Source organism: Curcuma longa, chromosome 11, assembly GCF_044706935.1.
Source record: "Curcuma longa cultivar G26 ecotype Majalengka, Jawa Barat chromosome 11, ITB_CL_G26_1.1, whole genome shotgun sequence".
Taxonomy (NCBI): Eukaryota; Viridiplantae; Streptophyta; class Magnoliopsida; order Zingiberales; family Zingiberaceae; genus Curcuma; species Curcuma longa.
This window is the reverse complement of record NC_133871.1, coordinates 5,084,249-5,103,661: the sequence shown is the minus strand read 5'-3', so window position 1 is coordinate 5,103,661 and position 19,413 is coordinate 5,084,249. Positions and strand designations below refer to the sequence as shown.

The 19,413-nt window shown below is 38.1% G+C and overlaps 3 protein-coding genes across 6 annotated transcripts; all 3 read left to right on the top strand.

The window, feature by feature from the left end:
• Positions 1-1,277: 1,277 nt before the first annotated feature.
• LOC141837006 (putative trehalose-phosphate phosphatase 2) lies at positions 1,278-9,014 on the top strand. Its single transcript, XM_074724495.1, has 12 exons — positions 1,278-1,444; positions 2,971-3,067; positions 4,196-4,673; positions 4,777-4,917; positions 5,037-5,108; positions 5,226-5,354; positions 6,690-6,746; positions 6,819-6,920; positions 7,040-7,117; positions 7,183-7,323; positions 7,403-7,495; positions 8,805-9,014. Exons 3-12 carry the CDS (start codon positions 4,377-4,379, stop codon positions 9,012-9,014), a joined length of 1,320 nt encoding a protein of 439 aa, XP_074580596.1. The 5' UTR covers positions 1,278-1,444; positions 2,971-3,067; positions 4,196-4,376.
• A 631-nt stretch (positions 9,015-9,645) lies between these two features.
• On the top strand, positions 9,646-15,207 carry LOC141840354 (putative trehalose-phosphate phosphatase 2). Of its 4 annotated transcripts, none has more exons than XM_074728320.1 (13): positions 9,646-9,809; positions 11,319-11,386; positions 12,537-12,668; positions 12,758-13,014; positions 13,118-13,258; positions 13,378-13,449; positions 13,567-13,695; positions 14,045-14,101; positions 14,174-14,275; positions 14,395-14,472; positions 14,538-14,678; positions 14,758-14,850; positions 14,936-15,207. In XM_074728320.1, the coding sequence occupies exons 4-13, from the start codon at positions 12,802-12,804 to the stop codon at positions 15,017-15,019; spliced, it is 1,110 nt and encodes a 369-aa protein (XP_074584421.1). In that variant the 5' UTR covers positions 9,646-9,809; positions 11,319-11,386; positions 12,537-12,668; positions 12,758-12,801; the 3' UTR covers positions 15,020-15,207. The 4 variants fall into 4 exon arrangements, with proteins under 4 accessions (XP_074584421.1, XP_074584419.1, XP_074584420.1 ...); XM_074728318.1 differs by having other exon boundaries at positions 11,309-11,386; XM_074728319.1 differs by having other exon boundaries at positions 11,309-11,405.
• A 1,212-nt stretch (positions 15,208-16,419) lies between these two features.
• LOC141837005 (ethylene-responsive transcription factor ERF039-like) lies at positions 16,420-17,112 on the top strand. Its single transcript, XM_074724494.1, has one exon. The coding sequence runs from the start codon at positions 16,420-16,422 to the stop codon at positions 17,110-17,112; it is 693 nt and encodes a 230-aa protein (XP_074580595.1).
• Positions 17,113-19,413: the final 2,301 nt, after the last annotated feature.

Sequence of the window (19,413 nt, the reverse complement as noted above, 5' to 3'; positions counted from 1 at the left end):
TTCTACGGCAAATTCTTAAAAATATCTCTATTCAAATTAATCAAAATTTATTAATAAATCAGAAGATGTGAATTTATAAAATTTTATAATAAAATAAAAATATGAAATATATAAAAATATATATAATGAGAAATCTTGATCTAATTTCTTTTGTAAAAAAAGAAATTAAATAATATTATAGTTGATAATCCTAATATTTATCAATTAGAAATATGAAATTTTTTAAATAATATTAAAAAAAATTTACGATGATAACAGAGATAACAGAGAGACGCCAAAGTAAAAACAGAAAGCTACGGTTACGGCCCACGGAAGTACCGCTACCCAACCAAGCAAGTCCACCTACGCGACCCGCTTTGGCACCCTCGCCCCAGGACCAACCATTCCAGCTCTCGGATCGGCTGGCCTGATCTCAAATCAATTTCCCTTCGGTCTAGGGATGGCAACGGGTTCGGGGATTGGTGGGAAGCCTTCTCCATCCCCGTCTCCGAAACCCCAAACTCATATACCATCTCCGTCTCCATCCTCGTCGGATATCATAATTTAAATATCATCTCCGTCCCCGTCGGATTTCGGATATCCAACGGGTTTCGGAGATCCCCACAGATTTTGAAGATGGTTTTCCCCGCGGGTATTTCCATGGGTATCCCCATATCCATACCCATCCACATCCCCGTCATGACATATTTAAAAAGTATTTTTTAAAAATTATTACTTTTTTATTAATTAAAAAAAAAAATTATTTGTTTTAGAAATAATGAAACTATAGTATTCTAATTATCCATATGACTTCTTTTTTCATTTAATATAAGGATATAATCAAATTAATGAATCTCAATAAATGAAATTATCAAAGTCGGATTCGGGGATGGGGACCGGAATTTTTGGAATACCATCCCCCCGATCCATCCGCTTTCTGAGATTCGGGGATTCCCCATCCCCATCCCCGCTTTCTCAGATTCGGGGATTTCCCGATCAAAATGGGATCGGAGAACGGATTCCCCATCGGGTCCGGGTCTAATTGTCATCCCTACAGTTCGGTCGCAACCCTAAACGATGGAGAATGGTCCAATACGGTGGTTCCTGTTTTGCGGCGACAGCGAGTCTAGCTCGGGAAGGGCGGGTTTTTTTCGCCGGGACGCGTAACTAGAAGAGTAGCGGGATGAAGTTGGCTTTTGGAGTACGCGAGTGTACGACTCATTTCGGTGGACCGTTGGACTATAAATACCGCTTCTCCAGTACGCTCGAAACTCTCTCTCCTTTTCTATCGGTTCGAATTCTATTGGTTAGGGTAGACGTAGAATTACGGCGAGGGAGTATTGATTGATTTATTTGCGATCGATCGATCGATCCCCTTCGGGTGGCTATTAGGGTTGTAGTTGCGTTTTTGTCCGCGAGATCTCCTCGGCCCGGGTCCCCGGTGGTCTTTTCTAGCACGTTAGAGGTAATTAAGTTCGATGATCTTCGTTTTCCCCAGTTGTGCAGCAATTGGATCTTCTCTTCCTTCAATCCAGCGTAAGTAGAATGGATTTTGCTTCCTCTGTTCACTTGATGCTATACACGATTAGATCCTGAAGTTGTTGGTTTTCTATAAGCTATGATAGGTTGTAGCTTATTTTGTTTTGTTTCGTCGCCATTTCTGTATGCGGAGGATTGGAAATTGATGAAAAATTGCTTTTTCGTCTAGCTATATCCCTCTGAAAAGGACGATTATTTGTGCGATATTCGTTTCTTCTTCTCCTTCTTCTTATGTTCCAGCGTTTGGTTTTTCTTACCTTGGTGTTCTTAGATTTGTTTTGTTGGAAGCTTGTTAATGAACAATAGGTAGACCCCTGATGAGTATGGGCATTCTTTGTGACCCCATCATTTAGGTTGATGGCGCGCCTTCTGTCGTTTTATGCCAGAATGATATCTCGGTTAATGAATGAAGGGGCGCTGCGGATGGAGATGGGCGTTTTCGATGTAACCATCAGTTTAGGTTGATGGCGTGCCTTTCTGTCGTTTTCCTCCTGCATTGTTTGTGAATTTGGCCATTGTTTCTGAGTTTGCCCTTTGGTAGAAAAGGGGGACCCCATTTGCTTTTGGCCGTGAATGCTTCCTCATCGTCGAATAGATATCTGTAAAAGGGATTAGCAAATCCAAAAACTGCTTTTTACAAGCTTTCTGCCACCGCCTTAAAGTAAAGACCATCAAACTTCTTCGAAAGCCGGGGACCAGTTCTGGTTGCTAGTTGCCCATTTTCGATTTCTTCGTTTTACATATATAGCTGTTAGTTTGTTGTAGGTTCGATATTCCAATGCAAACACTGTCCTAGGGTTCTGCTGGTCAAACTTAGCGTCAGTTTTCCAAGTTCTGAATCTGACCACCTACACGAGACAGGAAGATGCATCTTTTCTTAATATTTTATGATAATGAACAGTTGTTTTTGTTGACTGGCCAGCAGTAATTCTTTAAAAGTATGCCAAAATCCTTGAAACTTTTAGCCATCAGCTGTACGTTGATGAAGCCCTGTACACATTCATGAAGATTTATCTAATTATATGCAACTGAAAACGGACAAGAAATTCCTGGCTTTGTATACGAGCTTTCGCGAGGACAGCTTAGAATGAAAGAAATTTATTTGTTTACTTTCTGATCCGCACGGTACAAGTGCCCGTCCATATCATAATTATTCTCGTCGTATTTTGGTACGAATGCATGATTAATTGCATTTTGTACTCTTAGGTCTACCAGCAGTGTCTTTGTATCAGAGTGTTTCACCATTCATAGATTCACTTCTCCAGTGGAATTTGTGTTTTTCTTAATTTTTAAAACCTTTTGTCCTTTGCATCATTGAGTTTTCACATCATGTCCATTGTTTGGTGTTTGAATTCCTTTTTGCTTTTCCACTGTGTCGCCCGAACTGTGAACTTATTTTTGTTAATCTAACATTATTATAGTCATTGCTTAACCTGATTTCTACTTTTACAGTCGCGTCCAGCGCATTGAAGCGATAAAGACTTGATTCTTTACGGACACGCTCCAATGATTTGACAGCCTGCCTAGTAGCTTAGTATCTAATGAGAAGGTAGATGTCGCGTCTAAATATTGTTTGTAGCAGAATTCCTACATAGGGCATTAAAAGTTGGGAAATTGACCACTAGTGATTTAGTTTTGTAAATGGCCAATGGAAATGCCTTTAAAAACTAAAAACTTGGAAATACTACCTTTAATTTCATTGATCATCTCAATATTTGTTAGGTACGGTCCAATCGTCTGAATAAATCTATCAGCCAATCTAACCAGGTTAACACTGCTTTTTTATAATGTAAAATAATTAATTTCACTTAAATGGATCTACACAGGTTCAAATTTAGATATGAAAGCATAAATGACTTGGTTGAGAATCTAACCATATTGTTGTTTTCACATTAGCATTTTGACCAATGGAGGTTCATCAAAATGAATTGATTATTTCATCTTAATGGATCTATATCGCTTAAAATGAAAGTTCGAGGGCAAGCATGAGTTCCTGGGATATTCAGGAGCACATTGATGGTCTGACACTTGCATTTTTGACATTTTGGATGTTCATTAAGGTAAAAGGATTTCACCTTAATGGACTCACACTGCTCAAAATGCAAGTGCGAAAATATGCATGAGGGATTTTGGGGCCTCTACGTGGTGGTCTCACAATTACATTTTGATTTGTGAATGCCCATCAAGGTGAAATAGTCCATTAGGGTGATATGATCATTTCACCTTGATTGATCAGTATTGCTCAAAATGCAAATGCGAGACCAACGGTGCACTATGGGGGTCTGAGGAACTTATACATGCCTTCCCATTTATATTTAGACTGCTCTAAATTCATTAGGATAAAATGTTCACTTCACCTTGATAAACATACACATGTCAAAATGCAACTTTGACATCACTATTATGCTCCTGAGTCTCCCAATAACTCATCCATGCTCTTTCACTAGTGGATTTATTTGTTGACTAGATTGTACTTAATATGTGATGAGAAGATCAGTGAAATGAGAGATGGTATTTTGGCCTTTTTACTTTAGGGAGGTTAGATTGTTGGGCATTTGTGTAACCAGGTGCATTCATTTGGTCAATTCCAACTTTTGATCCGTAATTTGAGAATTTTGCATTGTTTTGTAGAATCTATGTTTTTCTCCTTCTAACTATTTGTATCTTTACGTGTCAGGTGACTTCTGCTTGATGGACTGTAAGCACACTTCAACTGACAAAAAAACACTGAAGAGGTGGTTCTTCATTGATAAAAGGGTTGGATAATATTCAAGGGAAAAAGAAGATTTGAGTCAAATTAAACTTTTTGGTTGGCTGTCAGATTTTGTGCTACTAAGCGTATTTTTGTCAGTAAATCAATGGATTTGAAATCAAACCATAGTTCACCTGTTCTTACAGATCCTGCACCTTTGAGCAAGTTAAGATTGGGATTGCCCTCTAACATGTCACCATATTTTCCAGCAGCATCGCCATACTCGTCTTCTGGTTTGTATCTAACAATTCCCAGAATAATAAATGGTAACCTTGAAGATGTCAGAGTTAACGGTTGGCTAGATGCCATGATAGCATCGTCACCTCCTCACAAAAAGTTAAGCGAGGATATAATCTATGAGTCTCAAACAGATGACCATGATGCTGCTTATCAAACCTGGATGGTGTGTTTTTGTTACACATGTTCATTAAACATATCAAATACCTGAATTTAAATTATTTTTTTGGAAAATATTTTGTCTAACTTCTTTGTTTGAACTCTTTCAGATAAGTTATCCATCTGCTTTAAATTCCTTTCACCTAATCACAAGTTATGCTAAATGCAAGACAGTAGCTTTGTTTTTGGACTACGATGGAACTCTTTCACCAATTGTGGAAAATCCTGATCATGCATTTATGTCAAGTTCTGTAAGTTGGTCCCCAGTTTGATGATTCTTTTCAGTTTAGCAGTAGTGTTACAAAAATCATGAGTTTATCTCAGCTGTTTGGGAACCTTATTTTCTTTGTGGTTATTTGATTGATTTCAGATGCGTGCTGCTGTAAAAGAAGCTGCCATTTATTTTCCAACTGCAATTATTAGTGGAAGGTCTCGTGATAGGGTATAGCTATATGTTAGCTTACATTATCGTGAATATTCAGGAATGATAATGGTACATGAATATCCTTGAATAACGTTATAGTGTTGATTGATGGAATGAAAAGCATGTTTCCTTTAGGTGCACGAATTTGTCAGGCTATCCGAGTTGTATTATGCTGGTAGTCATGGTATGGACATAATGGGCCCAGCCAGAGTATCCAACTGCATTGATGTTCATCCAGATTGCATCAAGACAATTGATAGTCAGGTACAAAAGAATATCCAGTCGTTAAAGATTTATTGTCAAATTGACTTTTTAATTTCGTTTTTTATATCCTTTTCATTTAAAGGTTTGCAACAACAGTATAAGATCCATGTAATTTATCCCAAATATAGTTGGGGCTACATTGCTTTTTTTTTTTTCTTTCTTTTCTAAAGGTTAGTTGAAATTCTAGTTGTACTCTTGATTCCTTTTATGCTTATAGTTGGAGTTTGAAGTTCTTTTTTAGAGGCATCTTGCTATGATTCAGGGGCGGCTCAAGCCTATAAGGGGCCCTAGGCAAAATAATAAATTTTAATAATAAAATTTTTAAATTTATTATATATGTAAAATCATATTTTTAACAAACATATTTATATTCAAATAATAATAATAATAATAATAATAATATAATTCCCTACTATTTTATGAAAATAAAAATATTTTAAAATTAAATAATAATAAAATCTAATTTATATCTTATAATTTTAATCCGATGATATTTCAAAGTTCGACAAATGATCTGCGAAATTTAAAACTAGAATTATTATATTGATGAAATTTCATCGTAATTAAAATATGAGAGTAATTTAGTAATAAAGATGAAATATTCATAATAAAAAAATCTAAAATTTTGAGAATAAAGATGAAATGTTCAGAATAAAGGTGAAATATAAAGATAAATCAAGTTACATAACAAATCTAAAATTTTTAATTTTTCTAATATGAACTGTCAAGTTTACAACATAAATCATTGATAAGAAAATGAGAAATTAACAAAAACATAAAAATAAGATTTGATAGGGAAATGAGAAAGGTGATACTTTTAGGTCTTAAGATCATCGAAAAATTTGTAACAAAGGATCTTAATTCTGATCGTTCTTTTCTTTACACCCCTTGTGATGATCTTGGAAATGTCTTGAGGAGAGAAAATAAGTTATCAAATAAGTAAGATATTTGAAGTTGAGCAAGCGACATAGGTTATTAAGTTAATAAGGAAGGAAGAAAAAGAATATAAAAAAATTAATAAATTAGAATTTTGAGAATTGAGAAATATTAAATATATTATAATCATATCAAAATCTTTAAAAATCAATGACCATTCCAAACTTCTACAAAATCCAATAAAACTATTTTAATAATTTTTTATTTTCTCAAATATAATAATTAATATATTAAAAATGGGCCCTAATTTTTATTGGGGCCCTAGGCATAGGCCTTAATGGCCTATGCCTAAAGCCGGCCCTGCTATGATTTTATCCACAACAAGGATAAGAAAAACAATCTTGTTCCAAATATTATGCTGTTGTTGCCTAAATGTCGCTAATGCATCCTTGGTAACAGGGTAAAGAAGTACATCTTTTCCAACCTGCCAATGAGTTTCTACCAATGATCAATGAGGTAGCATCCTCTATATGTCATCTTCAACTCTTCTGTCACTTTCAATTTATTCCCTAGTGTAAATAATCACAGGTGTATAAATCCCTCATTGAGGTCACTAACGACATCATTGGTGTCAAAGTTGAGAATAACAAGTTTTGTGTCTCTGTACATTACCGCAATGTTGATAATAAGGTAACAAGAAACTTTAAATAAGAGCACTGAATATTAGGAGAATGCTTTGCCAGACAATTTTTTTTTCTTCAAATTTTTCTTGTATATAATTAACATTACTGAATCAACTTGTTTTTCAGATGTGGGATGAAGTTGGAGTTCGTGTATTTGGCCTGATAAATGGTTATTCACGTTTGCATGTCACTTACGGGCGGAAGGTGAATTCAAATGGTATGTATATATTTTTATGCTGATCATCATTTATGTTCTTTTCATGGTGCAGGTTTTAGAGGTCCGTCCTGTGATGGACTGGAACAAAGGTAAAGCTGTTGAATTTCTGCTTGAATCATTGGGGCTTAGCCAACGCGATGATGTACTCGCCATATATGTTGGTGATGATCGGACTGATGAAGATGCATTCAAGGTATAACTTAAATTCTTTGATGAAAAAACTACTGAAGTTATGTTGCTATATCAAAGACAACTCGAAAACTTACTTTTAGGTCTTGAGAGAGACTAACTGTGGATTCGGCATCTTAGTATCGAATGTGCCAAAAGAAACTGATGCCTTTTACTCTCTGAGAGACTCATATGAAGTGAGTTTCAAAATTATTAGCTTCAGTTGAGCTTTGTAGGTTGTATTGGACGCGGACATAACTAAAGTTGAGTAGTATATACAGGAATATGCCATTTAGATTTAACGAGCAAAGTGCATGAATCTACATTCCCTGTTACTCTCTGCCCCTGGTTGTTCATCTAATTATCTTGTTTCTCCGATGCCACTTATATTTTGCAAATGTTTGTCAATCTTTGTCGGAGAGAGCAGAGTGGTCGAGTCACTGACTGCCTAGCCGAGTAGCTGAGTTATCGAGCGCCCAGTGGCCGACTGACGAGTGCCGAGCCGAGAGCCGACTGTCGAGCCGAGTTGCCAAGTGCCAAGAGTCGAGTGTTGACTGCTGAGTGCCAAGCCAAGAGCCGAGTTGTCGATTGCCGAGAACCGGGTGTCGATTGCCTAACGCCGAGCCGAGAGGTGAATGTCATCGCTTCCTCTTTTATAACCTCGCAACATATCTCAATCGAGAGCCGGGATCGAGAACATTTTCTCTGTAGTCTCCCATCGCTTCCTCTTTTATAACCTCGCAACATATCTCCAATTAATTAAAAATTAATAATAGATTAATGATATAATTAATGGATTGATTTGTAACAGACAAGGTCTCAGTCGTTTCAATGCCACTGTTATTAACTTGTCTATTACAAAAAATGAAATGGGATAGCAAAATATTAGTTGATCCACTTGAACAAGGTCCAACATCACATGAGAGAGTCTCTCCCCATGTATTCATTCACAATATTGATGTTTGTGATACAATATAAACCAACTAAGTTGATGCTCAACTATTAATATGGGACTAAAACTACTTCACATGACAGTCTTCTCTTTCAATTTTTTTATTTCCATTTACATTTCCAACAACAAACACCTTTGGAAAGAGAGAATAGGACGACTTCTAGAGATGCATGCTAACAATAGGGAGGATGTCAAGGCAGCTTTAACCGGGCCTGAAAGATACAATGACAGGTGAAACTCTCTGTGATCCAGGTAGCCATGTTGTCCTTGAAGGAATGGACTTTCCAGATCCCGTGCGTTCAGGTCGCAATAGAACCCAAGACCAAGGCTGCTGCTGTTGACAAAATGGCTAACTGGTCTGCATAAGTTGGCTCAAGATCGAGGATCCATCTTTCCATTTCTCAAGAGACGAAGAAACTGACCAAACTGTTATTGAAGGAGTGGTGGAGCTGCATCTCGATTTCATCGTCAAGCATGAACCTGCGACAGCTTAGAGGTTTTGTAGAATCTGTTTTCATATGATTAATTTTATTTTTATTTTATTCACTTGGAAGTTCTATTCACCAAAGGAGTTGAGCTCAAACATGAAGTCGCTGTGCGCATGCGACTCCGCCGACGAACGGCGTCACCGCCGCGCAGCGCCGCCGCAACGTCACGAGGAGGGCCACGTGGGCCCCCGCCCTGCCGTCGCCGCAACTCCAGCCGCCCACGTGGGTCTGAGGCGGATCCGTTGCGAAGCCCCGTCGTCGTCGGCTGCCGTCTAAAGTAAGGTTTCTGACAGTAATTTGACGTTACTTAAATGATAATTATAATTTTAAATGATAATTTGACGTTATTAATAGATGACGATATGAATTTATGAAATTTTATAATGAAATAAAAATGTGAAGTGTATAAAAATAGATACGATGAAAAATCTTGGTTCTAGTCTTCGTGTATCAATTAGAAATCTGAAAATTTTTTAAATAATATTAAAATTTTTTTACGATGTTAACAGAGAGACGCCAAAGTAAAAACAGAAAGCTACGGTTACAGCCCGCGGAAGTACCGCTACCCAACCAGGCAGGTCCACATACGCGACCCGCTTTTGCACCCTCTCCCCAGGACCAACCATTCCAGCTATCGGATCGGCTGGCCTGATCTCAAATCAATTTCCCCTCGGTCGCACCCTAAACGATGGAGAATGGTCCAATACGGTGGTTCCTGTTTTGCGGCGACAGCGAGTCTAGCTCGGGAAGGGCGGGTTTTTTTCGCCGGGACGCGTAACTAGCAGAGTAGCGGGATGAAGTTGTCTTTTGGAGTACGCGAGTGTACGACTCATTTCGGTGGACCGTTGGACTATAAATACTGCTCCTTCAGTACGCTCGAAACTCTCTCTCCTTTCTATCCGTTCGAATCCTATTGGTTAGGGTAGACGTAGAATTACGGCGAGGGAGTATTGATTGATTTATTTGCGATCGATCGATCCCCTTCGGGTGGCTATTAGGGTTGTAGTTGCGTTTTTGTCCGCGAGATCTCCTCGGCGCGGGTCCCCGGTGGTCTTTTCTAGCACGTTAGAGGTAATTAAGTTCGATGATCTTCGTTTTCCCCAGTTGTTCTCTTCCTTCAATCCAGTGTAAGTAGTTGTTCTTGTAAAATTCTTTTTCGTTTCTTCTTTGTTGATAGATGGATTTTGCTTCCTCTGTTCGCTTGATGCTATACACGATTAGATCCTGAAGTTGTTGGTTTTCTGTAAGCTATGATAGGTTGTAGCTTATTTTTGTTTTGTTTCGTCGGCATTTCTGTATGCGGAGGATTGAAAATTGATGAAGATTTGCTTTTTCGTCTAGCTATATCCCTCTGAAAAGGACGATTATTTGTGCGATATTCGTTTCTTCTTCTCCTTCTTCTTATGTTCCAGCGTTTGGTTTTTCTTACCTTGGTGTTCTTAGATTTGTTTTGTTGGAAGCTTGTTAATGAACAATAGGTAGACCCCTGATGAGTATGGGCATTCTTTGTGACCCCATCATTTAGGTTGATGGCGCGCCTTCTGTCGTTTTATGCCAGAATGATATCTCGGTTAATGAATGAAGGGGCGCTGCGGATGGAGATGGGCGTTTTCGATGTAACCATCAGTTTAGGTTGATGGCGTGCCTTTCTGTCGTTTTCCTCCTGCATTGTTTGTGAATTTGGCCATTGTTTCTGAGTTTGCCCTTTGGTAGAAAAGGGGGACCCCATTTGCTTTTGGCCGTGAATGCTTCCTCATCGTCGAATAGATATCTGTAAAAGGGATTAGTAAATCCAAAAACTGCTTCATTTTCGATTTCTTCGTTTTACATATATAGCTGTTAGTTTGTTGTAGGTTCCATATTCCAATGCAAACACTGTCCTAGGGTTCTGCTGGTCAAAGTAAGCGTCAGTTTTCCAAGTTCTGAATCTGACCACCTACAAGAGACAGGAAGATGCATCTTTTCTTAATATTATATGATAATGAACAGTTGGTTTTGTTGACTGGCCAGCAGTAATTCTTTAAAAGTATGCCAAAATCCTTGAAACTTTTAGCCATCAGCTGTACGTTGATGAAGCGCTGTACACATTCATGAAGATTTATCTAATTATATGCAACTGAAAACGGACAAGAAATTCCTGGCTTTGTATACGAGCTTTCGCGAGGACAGCTTAGAATGAAAGAAATTTATTTGTTTACTTTCTGATCCGCACGGTACAACTGTACAAGTGCCCGTCCATATCATAATTATTCTCGTCGTATTTTGGTACGAATGCATGATTAATTGCATTTTGTACTCTTTTCTTCTGCATTTTGTACTCTTAGGTCTACCAGCAGTGTCTTTGTATCAAAGTGTTTCACCATTCATAGATTCACTTCTCCAGTGGAATTTGTGTTTTTCTTAATTTTTAAAACCTTTTGTCCTTTGCATCATTGAGTTTTCACATCATGTCCATTGTTTGGTGTTTGAATTCCTTTTTGCTTTTCCACTGTGTCGCCAGAACTGTGAACTTATTTTTGTTAATCTAACATTATTATAGTCATTGCTTGACCTGATTTCTACTTTTACAGTCGCGTCCAGCGCATTGAAGCGATAAAGACTTGATTCTTTACGGACACGCTCCAATGATTTGACAGCCTGCCTAGTAGGTTAGTATCTAATGAGAAGGTAGATGTAGCGTCTAAATATTGTTTGTAGCAAAATTCCTACATAGGGCATTAAAAGTTGGGAAATTGACCACTAGTGATTTAGTTTTGTAAATGGCCAATGTAAATGCCTTTAAAAACTAAAAACTTGGAAATACTACCTTTAATTTCATTGATCATCTCAATACTTGTTAGGTACGGTCCAATCGTCTGAATAAATCTATCAGCCAATCTAACCAGGTTAACACTGCTTTTTTATAATGTAAAATAATTAATTTCACTTAAATGGATCTACACAGGTTCAAATTTAGATATGAAAGCATAAATGACTTGGTTGAGAATCTAACCATATTGTTGTTTTCACATTAGCATTTTGACCAATGGAGGTTCATCAAAATGAATTGATTATTTCATCTTAATGGATCTATATCGCTTAAAATGAAAGTTCGAGGGCAAACATGAGTTCCTGGGATATTCAGGAGCACATTGATGGTCTGACACTTGCATTTTTGACATTTTGGATGTTCATTAAGGTAAAAGGATTTCACCTTAATGGACTCACACTGCTCAAAATGCAAGTGCGAAAATATGCATGAGGGATTTTGGGGCTTCTACGTGGTGGTCTCACAATTACATTTTGATTTGTGAATGCCCATCAAGGTGAAATAGTCCATTAGGGTGATATGATCATTTCACCTTGTTGATTGATCAGTATTGCTCAAAATGCAAATGTGAGACCAACGGTGCACTATGGGGGTCTGAGGAACTTATACACGCCTTCCCATTTATATTTAGACTGCTCTAAATTCATTAGGATAAAATGTTCACTTCACCTTGATAAACATACACATGTCAAAATGCAACTTTGACATCACTATTATGCTCCTGAGTCTCCCAATAACTCATCGATGCTCTTTCACTAGTGGATTTATTTGTTGACTAGATTGTACTTAATATGTGATGAGATGATCAGTGAAATGAGAGATGGTATTTTGGCCTTTTTACTTTAGGGAGGTTAGATTGTTGGGCATTTGTGTAACCAGGTGCATTCATTTGGTCAATTCCAACTTTTGATCTGTAATTTGAGAATTTTGTATTGTTTTGTAGAATCTATGTTTTTCTCCTTCTAACTATTTGTATCTTTACGTGTCAGGTGACTTCTGCTTGATGGACTGTAAGCACACTTCAACTGACAAAAAAACACTGAAGAGGTGGTTCTTCATTGATAAAAGGGTTGGATAATATTCAAGGGAAAAAGAAGATTTGAGTCAAATTAAACTTTTTGGTTGGCTGTCAAATTTTGTGCTACTAAGCGTATTTTTGTCAGTAAATCAATGGATTTGAAATCAAACCATAGTTCACCTGTTCTTACAGATCCTGCAGCTTTGAGCAAGTTAAGATTGGGATTGCCCTCTAACATGTCACCATATTCTCCAGCAGCATCGCCATACTCGTCTTCTGGTTTGTATCTAACAATTCCCAGAATAATAAATGGTAAACTTGAAGATGTCAGAGTTAACGGTTGGCTAGATGCCATGATAGCATCGTCACCTCCTCACAAAAAGTTAAGCGAGGATATAATCTATGAGTCTCAAACAGATGACCATGATGCTGCTTATCAAACCTGGATGGTGTGTTTTTGTTACACATGTTCATTAAACATATCAAATACCTGAATTTAAATTATTTTTTTGGAAAATATTTTGTCTAACTTCTTTGTTTGAACTCTTTCAGATAAGTTATCCATCTGCTTTAAATTCCTTTCACCTAATCACAAGTTATGCTAAATGCAAGACAGTAGCTTTGTTTTTGGACTACGATGGAACTCTTTCACCAATTGTGGAAAATCCTGATCATGCATTTATGTCAAGTTCTGTAAGTTGGTCCCCAGTTTGATGATTCTTTTCAGTTTAGTAGTAGTGTTACAAAAATCATGAGTTCATCTCAGCTGTTTGGGAACCTTATTTTCTTTGTGGTTAATTGATTGATTTCAGATGCGTGCTGCTGTAAAAGAAGCTGCCATTTATTTCCCAACTGCAATTATTAGTGGAAGGTCTCGTGATAGGGTATAGCTATATGTTAGCTTACATTATCGAGAATGTTCAGGAATGATAATGGTTCATGAATATCCTTGAATAACGTTATAGTGTTGATTGATGGAATGAAAAGCATGTTTCCTTTAGGTGCACGAATTTGTCAGGCTATCCGAGTTGTATTATGCTGGTAGTCATGGTATGGACATAATGGGCCCAGCCAGAGTATCCAACTGCATTGATGTTCATCCAGACTGCATCAAGACAATTGATAGTCAGGTACAAAAGAATATCCAGTCGTTAAAGATTTATTGTCACATTGACTTTTTAATTCCTTTTTCTATATCCTTTTGATTTAAAGGTCTGCAACAACAGTATAAGATCCAAGTAATTTATCCCAAATATAGTTGGGGCTACATTGCTTTTTTTTTCTTTCTTTCTTTTTTAAAGGTTAGTTGAAATTCTAGTTGTACTCTTGATTCCTTTTCTGCTTATAGTCGGAGTTTGTAGTTATTTTTTTAGAGGCATCTTGCTATGATTTTATCCACAGCAAGGATAAGAAAAACAATCTTGTTCCAAATATTATGCTGTTGTTGCCTAAATGTCGCTAATGCATCCTTGGTAACAGGGTAAAGAAGTACATCTTTTCCAACCTGCCAATGAGTTTCTACCAATGATCAATGAGGTAGCATCCTCTATATGTCATCTTCAACTCTTCTGTCACTTTCAATTTATTCCCTAGTGTAAATAATCACAGGTGTATAAATCCCTCATTGAGGTCACTAACGACATCATTGGTGTCAAAGTTGAGAATAACAAGTTTTGTGTCTCTGTACATTACCGCAATGTTGATAATAAGGTAACAAGAAACTTTAAATAAGAGCACTGAATATTAAGAGAATGTTTTGCCAGACAATTTTTTTTTCTTCAAATTTTTCTTGTATATAATTAACATTACTGAATCAACTTGTTTTTCAGATGTGGGATGAAGTTGGAGTTCGTGTATTTGGCCTGATAAATGGTTATTCACGTTTGCATGTCACTTATGGGCGGAAGGTGAATTCAAATGGTATGTATATATTTTTATGCTGATCATCATTTATGTTCTTTTCATGGTGCAGGTTTTAGAGGTCCGTCCTGTGATTGACTGGAACAAAGGTAAAGCTGTTGAATTTCTGCTTGAATCATTGGGGCTTAGCCAACGCGATGATGTACTCCCCATATATGTTGGTGATGATCGGACTGATGAAGATGCATTCAAGGTATAACTTAAATTCTTTGATGAAAAAACTACTGAAGTTATGTTGCTATATCAAAGACAACTCGAAAACTTACTTTTAGGTCTTGAGAGAGACTAACTGTGGATTCGGCATCTTAGTATCGAATGTGCCAAAAGAAACTGATGCCTTTTACTCTCTGAGAGACTCATATGAAGTGAGTTTCAAAATTATTAGCTTCAGTTGAGCTTTGTAGGTTGTATTGGACGCGGACATAACTTTTTTTTTTTTTTCTCTGGCAGGTACAAGAATTTCTCAAATCCCTCGTGAGATGGAAGAAGTCAACTGCATTGCCAACTGAAAATTTTGCATCTAAATATATTTGAGGGGCATATATCAAGTCATAGATAAGTACCTGATAATAGTTTGCCCTATAGACTAGAAACAATCCATATCCTTGGTTCTTGCATTTGTTTATTATTTTCAAGTTCAAGAGGCATGTTCCTTCATTTGTAATTTCTTTGTTGAGATTGGTGTGAACAAACAAGTCCTACGTAAAACTGGACAGAAGAATCTGAGGTGATGATGATCTTAATGTTTTATTTTACTATTATCAAGTCTTTTTGTCACCACTTAAGAAAGAAGAAAAGACTTATATGCTGCATTCTGATTCGCACCGACATAACTCGAAATGCAAATTGGCCAGTCATACTGTTTGAGACACTTCAGTACACTAGCAGTAGCAGATCGGCCATTTGTGTTGTGGCTACATATTTGACTGTCTTCGATGATGAGATGGAAATGACTAAAGGTTCTATAATTGATGAAAGAACTGTGAATTAATTATGAACAAGCATGTTTGTCTTCATGGTATAATTGCAAGAGTAATGAACAATCAAATCATCTTTGTCTTCTTCATGTGTTTTTTGCCTCGACAAAGATGAATTATCTGTGTTCCTCATGGCACTCGCATCCTGCGCTTGTCTGAAAACGGCAACTATATACTGCTGTCTCCATTTCGGAAACGTTGGACATCCATGAAAACTTATCAGAAACGGCCAGATTTGGAAGAAGGCTATGTCGAAACGCTGGGAAACGTCTGCCGCTCCATCCACCACCGCTTCCTCCCCATTTTGGAAGAGGCCGCCGCCGCCGGGCCCGCCGGTGCCATCGACTTGCAGGGACCCCGAGACACTCACGCTGGGCCTGCCTGAGAACGCCTTTGCCACGGCCTTCGACCGCGCTACCGAGGTCAGCCTGCAACGATTCATCTTCCCCGAACCGGTGTGGCGGTTCAAGAAGTGGCTGCAGGTGGGGATGGAGGCGACGCTCACCAGCAGCGTGGCGCACGTCGATCGCTACCTGTCGACAATCATCAAGTCTCGGAAGTTCGAGTTGAGCGACGGGCGGCGAGACTATGACGACCTTCTCTCGTAGTTTATGAAGAAGGGAGCGTACACCGACGCATTCCTCCAGCACGTGGTGCTAGACTTGGTCACACAGCCTTCTCCCATGGCGGTGTAGTGACTTGGTCTTTGACGTTTTTAAAATATGGGAACTTCAACTATTGCCGTTTCCTGTCTCCAAGTTTCTAGACAGCATAGCTCGCATCACAATATTTAAAAATTAAAATGTTTATTTGCTATTTTTTCAGTTATTATTATTATTATTATTATATTAGGGACTAAAGTAAAGAGAAAGACTTTGGGATTGTATTATTTAAGTCTACTCTTGGAGGAGCTAGTATCTAAGTCACTCTCCGGTTTGCATCATGCCTTTTCAAGATATGACGCTTCTTTCCATCGTCCGTGAGAGCGACGCCTCGTCCTCTTCCTCCTCGTCGCCCTCCATTGCCGCCTCTCACCACCGCCCCGATGGCTCACCGCCGCCCTCCTCCGAGACGAGATCCAAGAAACGCGAGGCCGCAGGCGGCGAAAGCGAAACGGCGAGGTCGAGCAGGGACGGGAAGCTGCACCCGAAGTACCGCGGAGTGCGGATGCGGAACTGGGGCAAGTGGGTGTCGGAGATCCGGGTGCCGCGCAAGAAGTCGCGGATCTGGCTGGGGACGTTCCCCACCGCCGAGATGGCGGCGCGCGCGCACGACGTCGGGGCGATGGCCATCAAGGGCCGGGCGGCGGCCCACCTCAACTTCCCCGACCTCGCCGCCGCGCTCCCGCGCCCTGCCACCGCCGCCCCCAAGGACATCCAGGCCGCCGCGGCGCTCGCCGCAGCCGCCACTACATTTGCGCGGCCCCCCCCCCCGTCTGATTCGCCGGCGACCACCTCGACCCTCGACGCCAACGACGAGGCGGCGGTGTTCGACCTGCCGTATCTGCCCCTCGACGACCCGAGAGAAAGCTTCCGCCGCTCATACTCGATCGGGGCCGAGTTCCCGATCGAGGAGCCATTCTTGTGGGAGGAGCACTACTACTGGCTCCACACCTCGCATTCCGAAAACCCTACAAGCAACTCGGTTTGATCGTTCTCGATGTCTTCTACCACCACTACCATCTCCATTTCTTCTTCTTGAATTCCTCAATAAGCTAAGGAAGCACACAAGCAGCAACTACGTACTACGTTTGTGGAATTCCTCCATTTTATTTTTTTTTATTATTTTTTTCCTCGTACAAAAACTGAATCCGTTAAGTTGCCTTTATTTGCACGACGATGACGGCGACGCTTGGCCACCACAACAAATTGATTCTGCCGGGCCGCGATCTTTTTATCGAATAAATAAATTTAAAAACGTGCGTTTTTACGATATTTTTTTAAAAAATAATAAAATATTCGAAAATTATTTCGGTCTACAAATCAAATTCAGTTAAATTGAGTTGGGAATTTAAAATTTCATAACTCATTACGCTCCTCCCGAATTCTTATTTGATCAAAAAATTTAATTATTTTAATTTTTGATCGATTTAATTGATGTATTATTTATTATATTAAAAATTTTTATTTCTTTGATTTCAACTTAAATGATAGGATTGATTGGATTATTAAGAAATTTATCATTAAGTGGTGTTTCATAATTATTTAGGAAGAGATAAATTAAAAAATTATAGTTAGCTATTAAAAAGAGAATATTACCTCAATAAAATTTAACTTTTACCTATTTTAATAAATTTATCTTATATTAATTAATTCAGTTAGGTCTCGAAAACATTGCTCATCCTACTTAATATATTCTTTGCAAGTAATAAATCGCACACGTGCTATTCACATGCCACGTGCTTTTTTGTGGCCGCCATGTGTCGACATAACCGCCAGTATTGATTGACATGGTGTCGAATTAATGCGGCCAACTGTTTCACTATTCGATGTGGTACGAGGAGGGGGACCCAATCAGGCAGAGGCACTCCATGTGGTACACCTGAACAACGAGCAGTTGATTGGACCCTTCCAGGTGCATGAGACAAGTCGTTAAAGTGATGATTTTATTTTATTTTTATCGTAATGAATTATTTTTAGATGTGTCTCGCAAATATAATTAAATCATAAATTATCATATAAAAGATATGAAAATAGAGATCGAATTTTTAAAAGAATAATTTTTTAAAGTCATCTTGATTTCCTCTCTCTAATCATTCTAGGACTGACAATGAGAGACAAACGAGCTGAGGGCGGAGCCATACTTTTCATTACTCCGGGCTGTAGCTCGGGGTCTCCAACGTGAGAAGCTAGAAAAACAAACTTAGATTTAAAGAGGAGAAATTTTTTTTTTTTAAAAGTTAGCTCAGGTATATCGTCGGCATATAGTCCAAGAATTTGGGAGGCAGGGCTGGCTCCGCCATTGTTCATTAGAAAAGCTAAGATTTGAGAACGAAATTAATATCTTATAATTAAGAGTGGTGGGGAAATATAATATTTAGATATCTCTAGGATAAAATAATAACAAAAATCTAAAAGGTAATTGAGCGGAGTAAAAAATGGCATTTTAAATTTTTTAAAGGCTTGCCTAGATTATTTTTTTAATAAAAGTAAAAAATAAAAAATATGAGTTGTATATAAAAGTTTGATTAAATTTTGAATGTTTAATAAAGTATAGACGGCTGAAGTGATAATTTAAGATAAATATTGGTGTAACTTGCAAGTGTAGCCTATGGCCCCGATAACCACCATTGATGGGATCGGAGAAAATTAAAAACTAATGAGTCAACGACTAACTTGTTCTAAGCAAAACCCAATTAGAATCATGGTGTTGATGCAATCGGAAAGGTGACGCATTACATTCGAATGATAAAGACATAATTAATTTGGATTGTTACTCGTTTCAATTTCAATAACGAGGCAAATAGGATTCGATCATGATTAATGATCATTTGTCTGTTTCAATTATTTCCCCATGTATCGTCGTGGTCGTCGACATAATAATTGAATTAATTGTAAGTTTTATAATATTCCCAATGCCACCTTATTGAATCCAAGAATCGATTTTTTTTTTTCTTTTTTGTAGACAACACTTGAGTGTGGTTTTTGTCTTGACCTGGAACAGGAAGGATGTTCATTAACATGAACATAAATGCTAAGGAGAAAGGGATGGCCTCTCGGGGTAACGATGTAGCAGTAAGATATTTAATAATTTACCCAAACATTAGGTCTTTGAATCTCATGTACATTGTAAAATTAATATTTTTCTTCAGTAGTAGAATGGAAAATTTAAGAGGTTAATTGTTGAACGCGAAAAAATATACCTTGATGGCTAGTAAAAAATTAGACTTGAAGATTTACCTTAATGATCGATGAAAAACTTCTATGAAATCAAATCGATCACCTCTAGATT